This window comes from Odontesthes bonariensis, chromosome 20 (genome assembly GCF_027942865.1).
Source record: "Odontesthes bonariensis isolate fOdoBon6 chromosome 20, fOdoBon6.hap1, whole genome shotgun sequence".
NCBI classification, from domain to species: domain Eukaryota; kingdom Metazoa; phylum Chordata; class Actinopteri; order Atheriniformes; family Atherinopsidae; genus Odontesthes; species Odontesthes bonariensis.
The window spans coordinates 1,490,874-1,514,057 of NC_134525.1; the positions used below are offsets into that span (position 1 = coordinate 1,490,874).

The window sequence follows — 23,184 nt, forward strand, 5'->3', positions numbered from 1 at the left end:
TTTACCCACAATGCATTTCGCTCCTGCCCGAGCCGAAATCAGCCGGCCTGAAGCTGATTTCTCTTAAGCTCTAAACTCTGTAAACTTTAGCAACATTTGAAACATTTTCAGGTGAGAAAGTAGTCGTTTAGATCCCCAACGTGTTGAAAACCTGACAAAATACCGGCTGTTTACAATTTTGTTCCCACGAATTCGGCGCTACTAAAGCTAGCCGCAGTGAGCTAACGCACTTCCGGTTATTTTCACAAAATAAAATACCCGTTGCCTTTTATCATAGGGAAAGCCATTACCATACAATTGGTGCTTTTGTTTTGAAAACAGGAAGTGAACCTACCCTCGTTGTAGCTAGCTTGAAACTGCCGTTTTGACAGGAAATGGCGATCGGCGACTTTACGTTACGTTGCATCTTGGGTAGTTTGAGTACGAGTAGTAACCCATTTCGGAGAATCTCGTATGCATCCGGGAACTTCTCGCTTACTCAAACTCGCATACTAACTCAAAAAGTTAGTAGGAGTAGTAGGAGAAGTATGTGGTTTGGAACACAGCCACTGACCTTGAGCGGGGCTTCAGCCAGTTTGGCACCACGTCGGTCCCATCCCGCCCCATCCAGGAAGAGCCCGTATATGTAGGCCCCACCCACATGCTCAGGAGGCGGGGCTGACACGTCCTCCCTCATCATCTTGGTGACATCGTTGCTGAGGACGACGGTGTCCAAGGCCCAACCGGCGGACAGGTTGGAGCGCGTCGTCTCCTGACACACGGCGGTCAGAAAACCCTGAAACACAAACCGCCACGTGAATAAAACCAGGACGTTTCTGAGCCGGCGTGTTCCCAGAGCGCCGATCCAACCTGCGGGTTGAAGAAGCCGGTGAGCCAGAACTGATTCGGGCGGCCGGCGCCGATCCAGACGCCGAGTTGCTGGTTCCTCTGCAGCAGCTCGCCGAACCAGAAGCCCAGCGTGGCCGCCGGCCAGCTGAGCCGTAGCCACAGGCGAGGGACGCAGGCGTCAAACACGCAGTCCAGCGCGTCCCGCAGGTCCTCCGACATGATGATGGAACCTGCAGAACGGAGACGGACGGAAAATAAAAGCTCAGTTTAGTTTTTACCCAAAACCTGACGAATGTTAAAGATTAAAATGTGATGAACTATCAGAGGTGATCCTGTGATGTCACTGTGAGGTCACTCAGCAGGTGATCCTGAGTGTGTTTGTCGGTGTGACTGACCGTCGATGGCCAGTTTCAGGTCGGTGAGCGTGCTCCGTACGCTGCTGATGACCCGCTGCATGCGCTCCAGTTCCTGTCGGAGGAAGATGTTCATTGGCTGAAGTGGACCCATCTTCTGCAGTTGACCTTTCACCTTTTAAAACACACACAGAAGTAATGTTGAGCCGGAGAGACTTTGGCTGTGTTCGAAACCGCATACTTCTCCTACTACTCATACTAACTTTTTGAGTTAGTATGCGAGTTTGAGTAAGCGAGAAGTTCCCGGATGCATACTAGATTCTCCGAAATATTGGGTATGCATCATGAGGTTACTACTCATACTCAAACTACCCAAGATGCAACGTAACGTGACGTCGCCGATCATCATTTCCTGTCAAAACAGCAGTTTTAAGCTAGCTACAACGAGGGTAGGTTCACTTCCTGTTTTCAAAACAAAAGCACCAATTGTATGGTAATGGCTTTCCCTATGATAAAAGGCAACGGGTATTTTATTTTGTGAAAATAACAGGAAGTGCGTTGCTCACTGCGGCTAGCTTTAGTAGCGCCGAATTCGTGGGAACAAAATTGTAAACAGCCGGTATTTTGTCAGGTTTTCAACACGTTGGGGATCTAAACAACTACTTTCTCTCCTGAAAATGTTTCAAATGTTGCTAAAGTTTACAGAGTTTAGAGCTTAAGAGAAATCAGCTTCAGGCCGGCTGATTTTGGCTCGGGCAGAGCGCAATGCATTGTGGGTAAACACTCTGCATACTGTCTGATCGATGAGTATGTAGTATGTAGTATGCGGTTACGAACACAGCCGATGGCTTTCAGTCAGCTGGGGCGCCAGCTCACATTGGCCCCGCCCCAGCTCACATTGACCCCGCCCCAGCTCCCATTGGCCCAGCCCCAGCTCACATTGGCCCCGCCCCAGCTCACATTGACCCCGCCCCAGCTCCCATTGGCCCCGCCCCAGCTCACTTGGCCCTGAAGCTAAACCCACCCGGTGAACACTCTGTTAACACTGAATACTCTCTGATCTGTCCGTGGTTCACACACCTCATGCGGAACGTAGTCAGGCGGCAGCTTCTGCAGCATCTCGTCGGCCTGGCACCGCACGCCGGCCTCCCTGGTCTCTCCGGCTCCGCCCCCGCCGTCCTTCGGCTGGATGCTGGTGATGGTGCGGAACGTCTCGTTGGCCAGGTTGGTCTGATAGGTGATGTCGGCGTTGGGGTGGAGCCCAAACACCTGCAGACGGGCCGAGTTTAGGAAGAGGCTGCTGGTCTGGGGACCCTTTTAAAATGCGTGTCAGACCTCGGGGGAGTCGAGCAGCGGCAGCGCCTCGATGTGCCGCAGGACGTCCTGGACGGTCCGGGGCTTAGTGGGGACGCCGTAGCCCTCATAGAAGCAGAAGTCCTCGCTGAAGGTGTTCTCGCTGAACCAGACGCGCGTGAAGGTGTTCAGGAGACGTTTGTCCAAGTCGTCCGTCACCCGGCCGCCATACTGGACCTCACCTGCATCCCAAACACAGAAACACAGCTAACACGGGACTTCCTGCTTCAACATCTGGTCTGTTAGGAGCCTTCAGTTATCAGGCCCCTCTCTGTGGAACCAGCTGCCAGTTTGGGAGGCAGAGCCTTCAGTTATCAGGCCCCTCTCTAGGTATTCTCTAACGGGTGGGTATTCTCTAACGGGTGGGTATTCTCTAGGGGTGGGTATTCTCTAACGGGTGGGTATTCTCTAACGGGTGGGTATTCTCTAGGGGTGGGTATTCTCTAACGGGTGGGTATTCTCTAACGAGTGGGTATTCTCTAATGGGTGGGTATTCTCTAGGGGTGGGTATTCTCTAACGGGTGGGTATTCTCTAGAGGTGGGTATTCTCTAGGAGTGGGTATTCTCTAGGGGTGGGTATTCTCTAGCGAGTGGGTATTCTCTAATGGGTGGGTATTCTCTAGGGGTGGGTATTCTCTAACGGGTGGGTATTCTCTAGGGGTAGGTATTCTCTAGGGGTGGGTATTCTCTAGCGAGTGGGTATTCTCTAATGGGTGGGTATTCTCTAGGGGTGGGTATTCTCTAGAGGTGGGTATTCTCTAGGAGTGGGTATTCTCTAGGGGTGGGTATTCTCTAACGTGTGGGTATTCTCTAGGGGTGGGTATTCTCTAACGGGTGGGTATTCTCTAGAGGTGGGTATTCTCTAACGGGTGGGTATTCTCTAACGGGTGGGTATTCTCTAGGAGTGGGTATTCTCTAGGGGTGGGTATTCTCTAGAGGTGGGTATTCTCTAGAGATGGGTATTCTCGAGGAGTGGGTATTCTCTACGGGTGGGTATTCTCTAACGGGTGGGTATTCTCTAGGGGTGGGTATTCTCTAACGGGTGGGTATTCTTTAGGGGTGGGTATTCTCTAACGGGTGGGTATTCTCTAACGGGTGGGTATTCTCTAGGAGTGGGTATTCTCTAGGGGTGGGTATTCTCTAGAGGTGGGTATTCTCTAGGAGTGGGTATTCTCTAGGAGTGGGTATTCTCTAGAGGTGGGTATTCTCTAGGAGTGGGTATTCTCTAGGGGTGGGTATTCTCTAACGTGTGGGTATTCTCTAGGGGTGGGTATTCTCTAACGGGTGGGTATTCTCTAACGGGTGGGTATTCTCTAACGGGTGGGTATTCTCTAGGAGTGGGTATTCTCTAGGGGTGGGTATTCTCTAGAGGTGGGTATTCTCTAGGAGTGGGTATTCTCTAGAGGTGGGTATTCTCTAGAGGTGGGTATTCTCTAGGAGTGGGTATTCTCTAGGAGTGGGTATTCTCTAACGGGTGGGTATTCTCTAACGGGTGGGTATTCTCTAACGGGTGGGTATTCTCTAACGGGTGGGTATTCTCTAGGGGTGGGTATTCTCTAACGGGTGGGTATTCTCTAACGGGTGGGTATTCTCTACGGGTGGGTATTCTCTAACGGGTGGGTATTCTCTAGGGGTGGGTATTCTCTAACGGGTGGGTATTCTTTAGGGGTGGGTATTCTCTCGGAGTGGGTATTCTCTAATGGGTGGGTATTCTCCAGGGGTGGGTATTCTCTAGGGGTGGGTATTCTTTAGGAGTGGGTATTCTCTAACGGGTGGGTATTCTCTAGGAGTGGGTATTCTCTAGGGGTGGGTATTCTCGAGGGGTGGGTATTCTCTAGAGGTGGGTATTCTCTGGGGGTGGGTATTCTCTAACGGGTGGGTATTCTCTAGGTGTAGGTATTCTCTTGGGGTGGGTATTCTCTAGGAGTGGGTATTCTCTAACGGGTGGGTATTCTCTAGGAGTGGGTATTCTCTAACGGGTGGGTATTCTCTAGGAGTGGGTATTCTCTAACGGGTGGGTATTCTCTAGGAGTGGGTATTCTCTAGGGGTGGGTATTCTCGAGGGGTGGGTATTCTCTAGAGGTGGGTATTCTCTGGGGGTGGGTATTCTCTAGGGGTGGATATTCTCTAGGGGTGGATATTCTCTAACGGGTGGGTATTCTCTAGGGGTGGATATTCTCTAAAGGGTGGGTATTCTCTAGGGGTGGATATTCTCTAACGGGTGGGTATTCTCAAGGGGTGGATATAATCTAGGGGTGGATATTCTCTAACGGGTGGGTATTCTCGAGGGGTGGGTATTCTCTAGAGGTGGGTATTCTCTAGGGGTGGATATTCTCTAGGGGTGGGTATTCTCTAACGGGTGGGTATTCTCTAGGGGTGGGTATTCTCGAGGTTTGGGTATTCTCTAGAGGTGGGTATTCTCTGGAGGTGGGTATTCTCTAGGGGTGGGTATTCTCTAGGGGTGGGTATTCTCTAGAGGTGGGTATTCTCTAGGGGTGGGTATTCTCTAGGGGTGGGTATTCTCTAGGGGTGGGTATTCTCTAGAGGTGGGTATTCTCTGGGGGTGGGTATTCTCTAGGGGTGGATATTCTCTAGGGGTGGGTATTCTCTAACGGGTGGGTATTCTCTAGAGGTGGGTATTCTCTGGAGGTGGGTATTCTCTAGGGGTGGGTATTCTCTAGAGGTGGGTATTCTCTAGGGGTGGGTATTCTCTAGAGGTGGGTATTCTCTAGAGGTGGGTATTCTCTGGGGGTGGGTATTCTCTAGGGGTGGGTATTCTCTAGAGGTGGGTATTCTCTAGAGGTGGGTATTCTCTAGGGGTGGATATTCTCTAGGGGTGGGTATTCTCTAGGGGTGGGTATTCTCTAGAGGTGGGTATTCTCTAGAGGTGGGTATTCTCTAGGGGTGGGTATTCTCTAACGGGTGGGTATTCTCTAGGGGTGGGTATTCTCTAGGGGTGGGTATTCTCTAGGATAACTCCAGAATATATGGGTCTGCTCTGTGTGCCTGAACGTCAGAGAGGTTCACAGATTCTACAGCTGAGGAGGGTTGCATCTTTCTTCAGATGCTTCTAAACACGCCTGCTCATTGAATAATCTGATGGATGGAACTCGTTCTGGCTCAGTTGCAAAGCGGATTTAAAGAGTTCTGACCCAACATGTATCGCAGACAGCTCCAGTTCACGCCTCTCTTGGCGTCCAGGTTGTCCAGGTGGTTCTGGACGAACTGCAGGCTGGAGGTGAAGTCCGCCTGGTTGAACTCGTAGGGGATGTTCCAGCCGAGAGGACCGAACTTACGCCGCTCCTGAGGGGAGAGGAGGAGATAACGGTTTACCTCTGAAGATTAGTTTCTGGGAGAACCAACCGGTTCTCAGGCCGTTTCTAAAGTCTAAAGGCTTTCATTTTGTATTTGGACACCTGCACAGTGGTGTGAAGGAAGGCCACGGCGTACAGCAGCGGCTTCCACTCAGGCAGGCTGCTGATCTCCAACTGATCCTGAGTGATGCCACCGAAGGTCCTCTTCAGACCTGCTTTCATCCCTGACAGAGACACGGAGAAGGGGTTAAAACTCAGCCGTGATGAAACCAAGGTAACCAGCGAACAGTTAGAGGCTGAGGACGTTTCACAGAGTGAATACAGAAGATGGGTCCTACCGACGGGAGGCTCGTTGGTGAACTTGATGGAGGACTGAAGGAAAGTGATGGGGAATCTGTTCACACACACACACACACACACACACATCAGGGTAAACTGGTTAATCCATTTGTATTTCTATGTTCATGTTTATTTTAGGTTTGTGACATGACCGGGATTTTATTTTGAAGGGATTTCACCAGAACGGAAAAGGCAAAAAAAAGAAAAAAGGGAAATTAGAGGAGTAACAGTAAAAGAAAACTTTTGGACTATCTGCCGTTCTTTTGTACATGTTCAGTACCCGGGGGTGACAGAGGCACAAGGTTTGTGTTTAATATTTTGCTGACCTTTTGCTGGGATTAGAAATGCATAACGCACATGTTAGCTAGCGCGATGCTAAGTGTGAGTGCAATGCTAAGTGTTAGAGCGATGCTAAGTGTTAGCGCGATGCTAAGTGTTAGCGCTTGTTGATCGGGCGATGGAATATTTCTTTAGCCTACAATGCAATTCTGATTTCTTATGTTAATTATTATGGTTAATGTTGTGTAATAGCATAGACTGTATAAAAGTCTAATAGCTGTGATTTTTTTTTTTTTTCTTTTGATTAATTAATTAATTAATTAAAATTTGTTTTTACTTATTCTTCTCTTTATTTATTACCTACTGTAAACCACTTTGGTACATTGTAATGATTGTTTGTAAAGGGCTATATAAATACAATACATTTACATTTGTTTAGTTCAGGGCTATACGTGCGTCTGTTTTCGTGTGATTTCATGTGAGCCAACAAATAATTATTCTGGTAAAGTCTTAAAACAGGATAAAAAAAGGAGACATTCATGATTGGAATGGTTAATTGTTTTTTCAGTCATTCATTAATATTTATAATTTTTGTTTCATTAAACTATGGTTGACAAGGAATTTGTAAAAAAAGTCATGTTTCAAAATAAAGTATCCAAATAAAACCCATGTGATCCATCAGTATGAGAGTAAGACCATGATTTAACCGGGGATGCCACAGCTACCTCGGGTGTACGTCAGTCGTCAGCCACAGCCGGAAACCTTTGTGCATGCTGGCCGGTGCTGCCATGGTAACCGCCTCCAGCAGCTCATCCAGGAAGTCCAACCCCAGGTGGCAGTTCTGGAGGAGGAGCCAGCCGCCGTCCGTCATCCTGCTGGCCAGCAGCCGGCGAGCGTGCACCTCTTGGCCCTGACCCATGGAGACGGGACGGCACGGCGCCCCCTGCAGGCGGAGAACAAACACTTCAAATCAAACACTTTAAACTTTGACCCGAATGTTTTTGTCTTCTGCACCCCTCGAACCTTCCTCCTGATAATATTTGCTGGTTAGGGATGCAGCGATACCACTTTTTTTCAAACGATACGATACCGATACTTGGATCTGAGTACCGATGCCGATACCGAGTACCGATGCCGATACTTCTACCACAAAAAAGATGCAATAAATTGGAAGACAGGTTTCGGTCTCACTAACCCAGTGGTTCCTAAACTTTTTGTGTCCAAAGCAAACCAAAGGACAAGTAAAAATCTCAAGGCACACCTATTGTGCAAAATAGACCTTATAACACGTGTTATCACTCATATCATGTAAAATATTCGATGCAGAAGAATTAGCTAACTAGCAGTTAAGTTAGCATTAGCTCACTAGCAGTTAAGTTAGCATTAGCTCACTAGCAGTTAAGTTAGCATTAGCTCACTAGCAGTTAAGTTAGAATTAGATAAATAGCAGTTAAGTTAGAATTAGATAAATAGCAGTTAAGTTAGAATTAGATAAATAGCAGTTAAGTTAGCATTAGCTCACTAGCAGTTAAGTTAGAATTAGATAAATAGCAGTTAAGTTAGAATTAGATAAATAGCAGTTAAGTTAGCATTAGCTCACTAGCAGTTAAGTTAGCATTAGATAACTAGCAGTTAAGTTAGCATTAGATCAGTGTTTCCCAACCCTGGTCCTCAAGGCACACTGCCCTGCATGTTTTCCATGTTTCCCTGCTCCAGCACACCTGATTCAAATAAATGGGTCGTCCTCAGCCTTCTGGAGAGCTTTAAGACCCGACCCAATTATTTGAATCAGGTGTGCTGGAACAGGGAAACATGGAAAACATGCAGGGCAGTGTGCCTTGAGGACCAGGGTTGGGGAACACTGCATTAGATAAATAGCAGTTAAGTTAGCATTAGCTAACTAGCAGTTAAGTTAGCATTAGCTCACTAGCAGTTAAGTTAGCATTAGCTCACTAGCAGTTAAGTTAGCATTAGCTCACTAGCAGTTAAGTTAGCATTAGCTCACTAGCAGTTAAGTTAGAATTAGATAAATAGCATTTAAGTTAGAATTAGATAAATAGCAGTTAAGTTAGCATTAGCTAACTAGCAGTTAAGTTAGAATTAGATAAATAGCATTTAAGTTAGAATTAGATAAATAGCAGTTAAGTTAGAATTAGTTAAGTTAGCATTAGATAACTAGCAGTTAAGTTAGCATTAGCTAACTTCTCACGACAGGACGCACTCGGGCTTAGGATTGTTGACATCCCCGGTCCAACTGAAGCCATAACACGGGTAACTTTCATGATACTGTCAGCTGACAGTTTTTTCCTCTTTTCTCTCGGTGGTGGGTTGTCGGCAGTCTCTGCACCTATTGGTGGTTTGCTCCACACCACAAAGCGCTCCATTTTCCCTCTTTCTCTGTTTTAAAGTTGTCCTTCAGCCTTTGATGTGTCACAGTCTCATAATTCCCACCTGCGCAACTGCGTTAACAGCGAAATATGAGTTCTCTGAGGATTTTTTTTCAATATTTTTTTTAGGTATAGAGTTTGCCTCTGTATTATGAAATGAGTGCATAAAAAGTACTAATATGGTAAATTAAAAAATAATTATTTTTGTGTAGTTTTATATTGCAATAATAACGTCTGGTTGTCTCAAAATCCCACGGCACACCTGGACTTGGACACCCTCTGATCGCGGTCACTTTAAGAGTACGAGTATCGGGTCGATACTATTCTAATCCCTATTGATGGTCTTTCTCACCTTGCTCTTGGCGAGTCTCTCGATGTTCTCCGTCGGGTCGGAGCCCATCGACAGCAGACACACCATCGGCGTTCGGTTGTCGCTCTCGGCCAGCATGGCGTCCAGGTCCAGCACCGAACCCTCCGCGTACCGCTGGCCCAGCGACTCGGAGATGTAGCGGCGCGCCTGCACACAGATGTCACACCTCTGTTAGCACGAACACTTCTGAGCAGAACCAGCCTCAGAACAGAACCGGCCTCTGAACCAGCCTAAGAACCAGCCTCCACACCTGAGCCACGGTCCGGTCTGGGCTCCAGCTCCGGACCAGCAGCAGCTTCCGGAAGGTGTCCAGCTTCTCTTCGTACCCGTCGGGCAGCCGGGCGTCCTCCGGAGCCGGATGGTCGAACCACGCCCTCCAGGCGCGCTCGTTCTGGCTCACCTGGATGCAACAGAAGCGTGAGTCCTGCAGCTGGGTCACCTCCACCCGTCCCACCGTCGGAGGTTCTGAGCTCTCACCTGGGTCAGGATCTGAGAGAACGGAGGCAGAGCCGAGAGCTGCACCAGGTTCAGCCACGTCTGGTCCAGGATCCAGCGCCGGGCTTTCAGCGCCACCGAGTTCAGGTCCAGAGAGGCGCCGCCTAAAGAGAGCCAGACTTTACTCTGATTGGTGCAGAGGAGAGGAAGAGGAGGGTGGAGGTGGATGGTGGAGGAAGAGGAGGAGGAAGACGGAGGAAGAGGAGGGAGGAAGAGGGAGGAAGAGGAGGGAGGAAGAGGGAGGAAGAGGAGAAAGAGGAAGAGGACGGTGGAGGAGGAAGAGGGAGGGAGGGAGGGAGGAAGAGGAGGGTGGAGGGTGGAGGAAGGAGGAGAGCGTAACCTTTGATGAAGGTCAGCAGCTCGGGCTGTGAGATGCGTCCCGCCTGCAGGTCGATCTTCAGAGCCAACAGCAGAGTGAAGAGCAGCCGGTGCTGCTCGTACAAACCTCTGGCTGTGAAGCAGAACACCTGAAGAAGACACAGACAGGAAGTTAAGTTACAGACAGGAAGTTACAGACAGGAAGTTACAGGCAGGAAGTTACAGACAGGAAGTTACAGACAGGAAGTTAGAGACAGGAAGTTACAGACAGGAAGTTACAGACAGGAAGTTACAGGCAGGAAGTTACAGACAGGAAGTTACAGGCAGGAAGTTACAGACAGGAAGTTACAGACAGGAAGTTACAGACAGGAAGTTACAGGCAGGAAGTTACAGACAGGAAGTTACAGACAGGAAGTTACAGACAGGAAGTTACTGGCAGGAAGTTACAGACAGGAAGTTACAGGCAGGAAGTTACAGGCAGGAAGTTACAGACAGGAAGTTACAGACAGGAAGTTAGAGACAGGAAGTTAGAGACAGGAAGTTACAGACAGGAAGTTACAGACAGGAAGTCACAGACAGGAAGTCACAGGCAGGAAGTTACAGGCAGGAAGTTACAGGCAGGAAGTTACAGACAGGAAGTTACTGGCAGGAAGTTACAGACAGGAAGTTACAGGCAGGAAGTTACAGGCAGGAAGTTACAGACAGGAAGTTAGAGACAGGAAGTTAGAGACAGGAAGTTACAGACAGGAAGTTACAGACAGGAAGTCACAGACAGGAAGTCACAGGCAGGAAGTCACAGACAGGAAGTTAGAGACAGGAAGTTAGAGACAGGAAGTTACAGACAGGAAGTCACAGACAGGAAGTTACAGACAGGAAGTCACAGACAGGAAGTCACAGACAGGAAGTTACAGACAGGAAGTCACAGGCAGGAAGTCACAGGCAGGAAGTCACAGACAGGAAGTCACAGACAGGAAGTTACAGACAGGAAGTTACAGACAGGAAGTCACAGGCAGGAAGTTACAGGCAGGAAGTCACAGACAGGAAGTTACAGGCAGGAAGTTACAGACAGGAAGTCACAGACAGGAAGTCACAGACAGGAAGTCACAGACAGGAAGTCACAGGCAGGAAGTTACAGACAGGAAGTCGCAGACAGGAAGTCGCAGACAGGAAGTTGCAGACAGGAAGTTAGAGACAGGAAGTCGCAGACAGGAAGTCACAGACAGGAAGTCACAGACAGGAAGTCGCAGACAGGAAGTCGCAGACAGGAAGTCGCAGACACGAAGTTGCAGACAGGAAGTTAGAGGCAGGAAGTTAGAGGCAGGAAGTTAGAGGCAGGAAGTTACAGGCAGGAAGTCACAGACAGGAAGTCACAGACAGGAAGTTACAGGCAGGAAGTCACAGACAGGAAGTCACAGACAGGAAGTTACAGGCAGGAAGTCACAGACAGGAAGTCGCAGACAGGAAGTTGCAGACAGGAAGTTAGAGTCAGGAAGTTACAGGCAGGAAGTTACAGGCAGGAAGTCACAGACAGGAAGTCACAGACAGGAAGTCACAGACAGGAAGTTACAGACAGGATGTTAAGTTAGAGACAGGAAGTTACAGGCAGGAAGTCACAGACAGGAAGTCACAGACAGGAAGTTACAGACAGGAAGTTACAGGCAGGAAGTTACAGACAGGAAGTCACAGACAGGAAGTCACAGACAGGAAGTCACAGACAGGAAGTTACAGACAGGAAGTCACAGACAGGAAGTTACAGACAGGAAGTTACAGACAGGAAGTCACAGACAGGAAGTCACAGACAGGAAGTTACAGACAGGAAGTTACAGCCGCTGAGCGGGCCGGGACGCCACGCCCGGCGGCTGAACGCCACCTGGAAGGTGAGGAAGCCGATGATGCTACTGATGCGTTTGGAGGTGAGCTGAGACTTGGGCGAGTCCCGCAGGGCCGAGTCGAAGAGGCGCAGGAACTGCCTCAGGGACGTCTGGTACATGACGTTGACCAGCGACAGCTCCACCATCAGGAAGTACAGGATGCCCCCCCTGGTGGCCACCGGCCGGTACTCCTCCCTGGCCTGGTTGATCTTCACCTCCGTTTCTGCGGCGACGGACAGCTTCTCGCTCACCTGGAGGACAGAAACCTCCCCTTTAACCGTCAGATGTTCTGAGGTTTCCCACAAACACGAGTAACAGCGGCGGGCCGGACTGCCGTACCTCCTGAGCGGTGCTCCTGGTGACTCTCAGGACCTGGATCAGAGACTGGTCCTCCACCAGGGAGCCCTGAGTGCTGGTCAGCCTGAGCAGCAGACTGTCCTCCAGCTCCTGCATCCTCCTCCTGTTGAAGGTCACCTCCTGTAGCAGCGCCCCCCGCTCCGCCTCCAGCTCCTGTTGGACAGACATGTGCACATGTGAACATGTGGACGGTGAACGCTGTGCAGACATGTGGCCATGTGGACATGTGAACATGTGAACATGTGAACATGTGGACATGTGGACATGTGGACATGTGGCCATGTGAACAAGTGAACACGTGGACACGTGGACATGTGGACATGTGGCCACGTGGCCATGTGGACATGTGAACATGTGAACACGTGGACACGTGGACATGTGGACATGTGGACATGTGGCCATGTGGACATGTGGCCACGTGGACACGTGGACACGTGGCCATGTGGACATGTGGACACGTGAACACGTGGACATGTGGACACGTGAACACGTGGACATGTGGACACGTGAACACGTGGACATGTGGACATGTGAACACATGGACATGTGGACATGTGGACATGTGGACATGGCCACATGTCGGAGAACCATTTTGTGATGCAAATGTATTACTCTGTTGAACACATATTGTTCTGAGAAGCAAAACGGTTTATTTTTTAAACCCCAGCCAACTAGCCGGACTACCTTCATCAACACCAAAACGAGGCTGGAACTCTGCTCACAGGACGCAGCAGGGGGTAAGAAGATGTTCAGAAATGATGTTGCTGATATGGGATGTCATACAGCTTCATGTCAAAAGAGGCGAACTATCCCTTTAAACTTAAAATCTCTATTAAATAACTGAGAAACCAAACTGCCAAAAAGTTGAAGCATTGGCCAGAAACTCTGCCCTGAGATAAGACATTTCCTGAAATAAAAGGCTCCAGAAGTACAGTGTGAGACACGTTAAAGGGACACAGCCGAGCGTCGGTGACCTGTTTCTCCAGCAGGATGACCCGGCCCAGCAGCTGGTCCTCCAGACCTCGCTGGGTGACGGTGAAGTCCACCACGGCCGTCCTGGCGCTGACCTCGGGGCTGTACGCCGGGTTGGCCAGCTTGGTGGTGATGTAGAGCGTGAAGCCCGCCATCACGTCCACCTCCTTGTCTCCCACCTTCACCTGCAAGAGCGGGACGAGGAGTCTGACTCGTGACTGAAGACTAAAGTACTTCCACACTATTACAAACATGTGAACTTTGCAACCATTATATTCAAACTGAAAACATGAACTGAATAACACTCAAGTCATTCAAGTCATCGTGTCTCAAGTCAAGTCAAGTGCCGAGTCTTTAACTTCCAAGTCTGAGTCGAGTCTCAAGTCTTTTATTTTTTGTCAAGTCAGAACTCATCAAAACAGCGACTCGAGCCCAAGTCACAGTGACTTGAGTCCCCATCTCTGGTGCTTACCAACTCTCAGATGTTCTCACGGACATCTACAACACTTCTCTGAGCCACGCCATCATACCGCTACCCAAGAAATCCCCAGCCTCAACACTGAATGACTACCGGCCCATAGCACTCACTCCCATCATGATGAAGTGCTCTGAATGGTTGGTCAAGGCCCATATAACATCCAGTCTCCCCACTACGCTTGACCCCCAACAGCACTTCACCTATGCCTGGCACGTATGGAGAACAAAAACAGTTATGTGTGGATGCTGTTTATCGACTTCAGCTCCGCCTTCAACACCGTCATCCCTCAACACCTGGTGAATAAACTCGGCGCAACAGGCATCAGCACCCCACTATGCAACTGGTTACTGGACTTCCTTACAAACAGCCCACAGACAGTAAGAGTTGGCAAAAACTCCTCCTTCATGAACACCGGGGTCCCCCAGGGATGTGTGCTTAGCCCGTTACTGTTCACACTGATGACTGTTGTGTCAGATACAATTCGAACCACTTCATCAAGTTTGCAGATGACACAACAGTGGTGGGTCTCATCAGCAACATAACGACTCAGCCTACAGAGAGGAGGTAAATCTACTCATCTGTCTCACCTTGTATGTAGATCCAGACTTGATGAAGTTTTTGTCCAGTATGTTGTCCAGTACGGGGTCCAGTTCCTCCCCGACATCCTCCAGCAGCAGGGGGCGCCCCAGAGACAGGCTGTCCTCCAGGTGGGACCGGAAGTGTTTATGGTTCAGAGCCGTCACCTGAGACAGAGCAAAGCAAACACTGAGAGAAACACTGAGGGAAACACTGAGGGAAACACTGAGGGAAGCAGGGAAACACTGAGGGAAACAGAGAAAGTCCCGCCGGCCCACAGCTCGGCCTGAGATGCGTCCTCACCTGCAGCTGCCGGTCCCGCTCTCTGCTCCGGATCCAGGTCTTGCCCTGCCCCTGGGGGTCTATCAGCAGCGGGTAACGGGACGCCTTCGTCACCACGATGCCATTTTGGACGGACAGGTCGTCGCCGGGTAAACCCTGCAGATTCCACTCGCTCACCGTGGCGCTGTCCACCAGCAGATCGATCACGTTCAGCTCCTGCACGGTTCAGGAAGTTTAGTCGGAGAAATAAAGGGTTTGATGGTGCTAAAACAGGAAGAGGCGGGGCTAAGGCGGGGCTTACAGGGCTGAAGGGGAGGAGCCTCTCCTGCATCTCCCTCCTCCACAGCTGCAGCAGCAGGCTGCGGTACTCCTGGTTGAACGGGCCGGCGTAGGACAGGAAGCCGGCGGACAGAAGAACGTCCCCGACCAGGTGATCCATCTGAGTCTGGAACCCGGTGCTGCTGTCGGTCCAACGAACCTGAAACAGCACCAGAGGTGGAGGAGGGAAGATGGATGGAGGGATGGATGAATGAATGAATGATGGATGGATGGAAGGAGGGATGGATGATGTATGGATGGATGAATGGATGGATGGATGAATGATGGATGATGGATGCATGAATGATGGATGTATGGATGGATGAATGAATGGATGGATGGATGATGGATGATGGATGCATGAATGATGGATGGATGAATGGATGAATGGATGGATGGATGAATGATGGATGATGGATGCATGAATGATGGATGTATGGATGGATGAATGGATGGATGGATGGATGAATGATGGATGTATGGATGGATGGATGCATGAATGATGGATGGATGGATGGATGAATGGATGAATGCTGGATGATGGATGAATGATGGATGATGGATGCATGAATGATGGATGGATGAATGGATGAATGGATGGATGGATGAATGATGGATGATGGATGCATGAATGATGGATGTATGGATGGATGAATGGATGGATGGATGGATGAATGATGGATGTATGGATGGATGGATGCATGAATGATGGATGGATGGATGGATGAATGGATGAATGATGGATGATGGATGAATGATGGATGATGGATGCATGAATGATGGATGGATGAATGGATGAATGATGGATGTATGAATAGATGAATGGATGAATGAATGATTGGATGATGGATGCATGAATTTTTGGGGTTTTGGGGTCACAGCGGGGTGGGGTTTGCATCCCCACCCCGCTGTGACTGGTGTGCAGTTGGTGAGAGGCTGAGGTAGCTTGTGGCTGATGGTTGTTGTGGTGTGAGGAGCAGATCTATATAGGGAGTATAGGGAATTACTTACTGAGTCTGGTCCTTTATTTATTTATTTATTTATTTATTTATTTATTTATTTATTTATTTTTTCGTTAGCACAGGTTTCTTGTGTTTACCTTGAATAGGAATGGCTCAGGTAATCCTGAAAGATCCCATAGTTAAGCTGCTATAGGCCCAGACTGCTGGGGGGCCTCATCTGTCACACCTTTCCTCACTTTACTCTCTTTATGTATATGTGATATTATTATGGTCATTAACTCGTGTTTCCCTGTTCCAACAGATATCCTTTGAATGGTGTTACAGTGCCGCCGCCGCCGCGCCCCCCATGGATGATGGATGGATGCATGAATGGATGGATGAATGATGGATGGATGGATGCATGAATGATGGATGGATGGATGGATGGATGGATGGTTGGATGGATGGATGGATGCATGAATGATGGATGGATGGATGAATGATGGATGGATGGATGAAGGATGGATGGATGGATGGATGGATGGATGGATGGATGGATGGATGGATGGATGCATGAATGATGGATGGATGGATGGATGAATGATGGATGGATGGATGGATGGATGGATGGATGCATGAATGATGGATGGATGGATGAATGATGGATGGATGGATGGATGGATGAATGAATGATGGATGGATGAATGATGAATGGATGGATGATGGATGAATGGATGGATGGATGGATGGATGATGGATGAATGATGAATGATGGATGGATGGATGGATGGATGATGGATGAATGATGAATGATGGATGGATGGATGGATGCATGAATGATGGATGGATGGATGAATGATGGATGGATGGATGGATGGATGGATGGATGGATGATGGATGAATGATGAATGATGGATGGATGGATGAATGATGGATGGATGGATGGATGGATGGATGGATGGATGGATGGATGGATGGTTGGATGGATGAATGATGGATGGATGGATGGATGGATGGATGAATGGATGGATGGATGCATGAATGATGGATGGATGGATGGATGGATGGATGGATGGATGAATGGATGAATGATGGATGGATGGATGGATACATGAATGATGGATGGATGGATGGATGATGGATGGATGGATGGATGGATGGATGGATGCATGAATGATGGATGGATGGATTGGTGAATGAATGGATAGCTTAATGAATGATGGAAGGATAGATGGATGGATGGATGAATGGATGGATGAATGATGGATGGATGGATGAATGGATGGATGGATGATGGATGGATGGATGAATGGATGGATGGATGAATGATGAATGGATGGATGATGGATGGATGGATGGATGAATGAATGATGGATGGATGGATGGATGAATGATGGATGGATGAATGATGGATGGATGGTTGGATGGATGAATGATGGATGAATGATGAATGATGGATGAATGATGGATGGATGAATGATGGATGGATGAATGATGGATGGATGGATGGATGGATGGATGAATGAATGATGGATGGATGAATGATGAATGGATGGATGATGGATGAATGGATGGATGATGGATGAATGGATGGATGGTTGGATGGATGAATGATGAATGGATGGATGAATGATGGATGGATGGATGGATGGATGAATGATGGATGGATGGATGGATGAATGATGGATGGATGGATGGATGAATGATGGATGGATGGATGGATGGATGGATGGATGGATGGATGAATGATGGATGGATGAATGATGGATGGATGGATGATGGATGAATGGATGAATGATGGATGGATGGATGGATGGATGGATGGATGGATGGATGAATGGATGGATGGATGAATGATGGATGGATGGATGAATGATGGATGGATGGATGGATGAATGATGGATGGATGGATGAATGGATGAATGATGGATGGATGGATGAATGGATGGATGGATGAATGATGGATGGATGGATGAATGATGGATGGATGGATGAATGGATGAATGATGGATGAATGATGGATGGATGAATGGATGAATGATGGATGGATGGATGGATGGATGGATGAATGATGGATGGATGGATGAATGATGGATGGATGGATGGATGAATGATGGTTGGATGGATGAACGTGAGAGAGATGGCAGGCCACAGCGTACCTTCTCTCCTCCCAGCCCGTCGATCAGAGCCGTGGCGTTGGCCATCTTGTGGCGGCAGGCCTCAGCGCCGTCCTGCAGGTCCTGCTTCTCCTTCATGGCAGCGTCATAAAGAGCCTGAAGGTCGCGTTAAAGCCGCATCAGTCACATACACGTCTGAATACTTTGGATCCGGTGCAGTCCAGAATTAGTGTGCGTTTACCTGCACGGCATCCAGCTCCCGCTGTTTAGCATCCAGCTGGTCCTGAGCTTTCCTGAGTTCAGCCTGAGCGAGCAGCAGGCGAGCCTCCTGCATGGCCAGGTTGGCCTGCACACACATCCACAAGCTGACACGCTGCAGACACGCTGCCGACACGACACGCTGCCGACACGACACGCTGCCGATACACTACGCTGCTGACACGACACGCTGCTGACACGCTGCCGACACGACACGCTGCTGACACGACACGCTGCTGACACGACACGCTGCTGACACGACACGCTGCTGACACGACACGCTGCCGACACGACACGCTGCAGACACGCTGCCGACACGACACGCTGCCGACACACTACGCTGCTGACACGACACGCTGCTGACGCGCTGCCGACACGCTGCCGACACGACACGCTGCTGACACGACACGCTGCTGACGCGCTGCCGACACGCTGCCGACACACTACGCTGCTGACACGACACGCTGCTGACACGACACGCTGCTGACGCGCTGCCGACACGCTGCCGACACACTACGCTGCTGACACGACACGCTGCTGACGCGCTGCCGACACGCTGCCGACACGACACGCTGCCGACACGACACGCTGCCGACACGACACGCTGCCGACACGACACGCTGCTGACACGACACGCTGCTGACACGACACGCTGCTGACTCGACACGCTGCTGACACGCTGCCGACACGATGCTGACACGACACGCTGCCGGCACAACACGCTGCCGACACGCTGCTGACACGACACGCTGCCGACACGCTGCTGACACGCTGCCGACACGACACGCTGCCGACGCGACACGCTGCCGACACGCTGCAGACACGCTGCTTACACGCTGCAGACACACTGCTGACACGCTGCCGACACGTTGCTTACACGCTGCCGACACGCTGCCGACACGACACGCTGCCAACACGCTGCAGACACGCTGCTGACACGCTGCTGACACGCTGCTGACACGCTGCCGACACGACACGCTGCTGACACGCTGCTGACACGCTGCCGACACGCTGCCGACACGCTGCAGACACGCTGCCGACACGACACGCTCCTGACACGACACGCTGCCAACACGCTGCAGACACACTGCTGACACGCTGCCGACACGCTGCCGACACGCTGCCGACACGACACGCTGCCAACACGCTGCAGACACGCTGCTGACACGCTGCCGACACGACACGCTGCTGACACGCTGCTGACACGCTGCTGACACGTTGCCGACACGCTGCCGACACGCTGCAGACACGCTGCTGACACGCTGCTGACACGCTGCCGACACACTACGCTGCTGACACGACACGCTGCTGACACGACACGCTGCTGACGCGCTGCCGACACGCTGCCGACACACTACGCTGCTGACACGACACGCTGCTGACGCGCTGCCGACACGCTGCCGACACGACACGCTGCCGACACGACACGCTGCCGACACGACACGCTGCTGACACGACACGCTGCTGACACGACACGCTGCTGACTCGACACGCTGCTGACACGCTGCCGACACGATGCTGACACGACACGCTGCCGGCACAACACGCTGCCGACACGCTGCTGACACGACACGCTGCCGACACGCTGCTGACACGCTGCCGACACGACACGCTGCCGACGCGACACGCTGCCGACACGCTGCAGACACGCTGCTTACACGCTGCAGACACACTGCTGACACGCTGCCGACACGTTGCTTACACGCTGCCGACACGCTGCCGACACGACACGCTGCCAACACGCTGCAGACACGCTGCTGACACGCTGCTGACACGCTGCTGACACGCTGCCGACACGACACGCTGCTGACACGCTGCTGACACGCTGCCGACACGCTGCCGACACGCTGCAGACACGCTGCCGACACGACACGCTCCTGACACGACACGCTGCCAACACGCTGCAGACACACTGCTGACACGCTGCCGACACGCTGCCGACACGCTGCCGACACGACACGCTGCCAACACGCTGCAGACACGCTGCTGACACGCTGCCGACACGACACGCTGCTGACACGCTGCTGACACGCTGCTGACACGTTGCCGACACGCTGCCGACACGCTGCAGACACGCTGCAGACACGCTGCCGACACGACACGCTCCTGACACGACACGCTGCCAACACACTGCCGACACGTTTCCGACACGCTGCCGACACGCTGCCGACACGCTGCCGACACGCTGCCGACACGCTGCTGACACGCTGCCGACACGCTGCCGACACGCTGCATTGTTCCCAATATGTGTTTTAGAACCCCAGAATTAACATTATTACTACAGAGGACACTGAACATGCAAAGGTCTAATAAAGCCCACGATGTCTCGAGCCTGACGACCCGATAAGACTTATGAGATCACGTTCTGCCACATTAGAACCGGGCCGGGTCCCTGTATGAGGACCAGTCTCTGCTGTCCCCACCACCCGTTTACCTTCAGAGGCAGCACCTCCTTGTTGATGGCGAAGAAGTCGACCATGGCCTGAGTCCAGGAGCAGAGCCCGGCCACGTTTCCGCAGATCCTCTTGGCGGACTCCAGGTTGTAGTCCTCCATGTTCAGATAGGGAGCCAGCAGCTCCACCACCTCCTCAGTGATGGAGTCCTGCAGCACCAACACAGAAACACAACCCTGGTGTCAGCTCATTTTGGCCTTTACGACACTGATGGAAACATCAGACATCTCGTTGAAATTCTCTTTCTTATTGTTACTCAACCACTGGTTCCAGCTGTTTGATAAAATATCTGACCCCCATTCTGATCTTGATGGTTCCCTATAAGCAGAAACTGGAGGAATGATGTGAGGATATGCATGCTATGAGTTAGCAGTGATGAGTCAGACTCCTGAGTTATCAGCAGCTGTTACACAGAGACGGCTGAACAGCATCTCTGTGCATCCGTCTGTCTGTTCGGCTCTTAAAGCCGTCGATCAATGTGTCGGACGGTTTGGACTCGGAGCAACAATCAAAGATCAGACAGAACTTAGGGTACACTTCGCCAGGGTTAGCTTTGTGTGGGCAGCCAATGAGAACCCAGCTTCATAGGACTGGATCGATGTGTTTGGTCTCAATGGGTGAGCTTCCACGGGTCAATAACAGCAAATGAGCAGTTAAAAATTAAGATATTTGTTATATAAACATATTAGGGCTGGGTAGATTATTTAATACAGATGAATATTTTTATCAGAATCAGAATCGCTTTTATTGCCAGGTATGTGGACACACACGAGGAATTTGACTCCGGTTACACCTCGCTCTCTTTAGAGCAACAAGTACAAAAATAGACAAAAATAGACATAGAACAAGGCTAAAGTAGAAAGTGCAAATTGGTGCATGGTGCAAGGATGCAGAGTAAATATAAATATAAATACAGAGTTCACAGTATGGTAGGATGGATTCAGACGGGTCTCATCGCGCATTAACATAGTTTTTTTTTTTTTGAGGCTCTTGTGCCTTTAATGGATAGGAAAGTTAAGAGGGACAGGAAGCAGGGGGCAGAGAGAGGGGGAACAACACGCAGCACAGGGTCGTCCGATACGGGACTCGAACCAGCTGCAGCGAGGACTGTAGCCTCTGTACATGGGGCGCCTGCTCAACCCACTACGCCACAAACTACCCCTGTTTTATTATTTATTTTATTTTGTAAAAGTCTGTTGCTCACAGGCTTTTATTTTGTAAAAGTCTGCTGCTGTCTGCTGTGGAACAGGAAAAGAAAGTAATCGGCGGATCCACCAAACATGGAGAAGGGTACGGAACTTTTACTCGGCCATTTTCATTTTAAAGTTCTTCCAGACGGCGGAGTCGACAGAACCAAAGTCATCTGTAAACACTGCCAAGTTGAATTGTCTTCTCAGCGTAGTAGTTCCAGTCTAAAATATCACTTAAAGGCAAAACACACAACTGATAGCAGCAAGTCATTCAAGGAAACAGACAGTGGAGCGAGGCTTCTACATAAAAACTACAGAAAGATGCTGATGTTAAAAGTGTGTTTGCACAACAAATGTTATGGCACTTTCATTCATATGGCAGCACATTTAAAATAAAGCTAAATGCTGAAAGCTATACACTACTTTTGGATTCATTTTTGGATTTTGCGTACAAATGAGATTAATCGTGATTAATCAGGGAAATCATGTGATTAATTATCACGACACGCTGCTGACACGCTGCAGACACGACACGCTGCCGACACGCTGCCGACACGCTGCTTACACGCTGCCGACACGCTGCCGACACGCTGCTGACACGCTGCAGACACGCTGCCGACACGCTGCTTACACGACACGCTGCTGACACAACACGCTGCTGACACGCTGCCGACACGATACGCTGCCGACACGCTGCAGACACGCTGCCGACACGCTGCTGACACAACACGCTGCTGACACAACACGCTGCCGACACGACACGCTGCCGACACGACACGCTGCCGACACGCTGCTGACACGTTGCTGACACGCTGCCGACACGCTGCCGACACGCTGCCGACACGACACGCTGCCGACACGACACGCTGCCGACACGCTGCCGACACGACACGCTGCCGACACGCTGCCGACACGACACGCTGCCGACACGACACGCTGCCGACACGACACGCTGCCGACACGCTGCAGACACGCTGCCGACACGCTGCTGACACGACACGCTGCTGACACGACACGCTGCCGACACGACACGCTGCCGACACGACACGCTGCCGACACGACACGCTGCCGACACGACACGCTGCCAACACGCTGCCGACACGCTGCCGACACGCTGCCGACACGCTGCCGACACGCTGCCGACACGCTGCCGACACGACACGCTGCTGACACGCTGCCGACACGCTGCTGACACGCTGCCGACACGCTGCCGACACGCTGCCGACACGCTGCCGACACGCTGCCGACACGACACGCTGCCGACACGACACGCTGCCGACACGACACGCTGCCGACACGCTGCCGACACGCTGCCGACACGCTGCCGACACGCTG

General features: G+C 50.7%; 1 protein-coding gene across 1 annotated transcript in view; it reads right to left on the bottom strand.

Moving 5' to 3' along the window:
• The window catches only part of dnah5l (dynein, axonemal, heavy chain 5 like), an 89,586-nt gene that overhangs the window by 891 nt on the left and 65,511 nt on the right, over positions 1-23,184 (bottom strand). Inside the window, exons 73-94 of the mRNA XM_075452492.1 lie at positions 20,641-20,808; positions 18,190-18,294; positions 17,991-18,104; positions 14,874-15,050; positions 14,594-14,788; positions 14,302-14,457; positions 13,239-13,421; positions 12,247-12,417; positions 11,907-12,158; positions 10,059-10,185; positions 9,701-9,822; positions 9,474-9,623; positions 9,206-9,370; positions 7,192-7,409; positions 6,187-6,242; positions 5,951-6,072; positions 5,687-5,837; positions 2,517-2,716; positions 2,262-2,450; positions 1,224-1,356; positions 850-1,058; positions 554-775 (exon numbers count right to left, since the gene is read on the bottom strand). Of these exons, the coding sequence (XP_075308607.1) occupies positions 554-775; positions 850-1,058; positions 1,224-1,356; positions 2,262-2,450; positions 2,517-2,716; positions 5,687-5,837; positions 5,951-6,072; positions 6,187-6,242; positions 7,192-7,409; positions 9,206-9,370; positions 9,474-9,623; positions 9,701-9,822; positions 10,059-10,185; positions 11,907-12,158; positions 12,247-12,417; positions 13,239-13,421; positions 14,302-14,457; positions 14,594-14,788; positions 14,874-15,050; positions 17,991-18,104; positions 18,190-18,294; positions 20,641-20,808 (3,585 nt within the window). The remainder of the gene's footprint in view (positions 1-553; positions 776-849; positions 1,059-1,223; positions 1,357-2,261; positions 2,451-2,516; positions 2,717-5,686; positions 5,838-5,950; positions 6,073-6,186; positions 6,243-7,191; positions 7,410-9,205; positions 9,371-9,473; positions 9,624-9,700; positions 9,823-10,058; positions 10,186-11,906; positions 12,159-12,246; positions 12,418-13,238; positions 13,422-14,301; positions 14,458-14,593; positions 14,789-14,873; positions 15,051-17,990; positions 18,105-18,189; positions 18,295-20,640; positions 20,809-23,184) is intronic.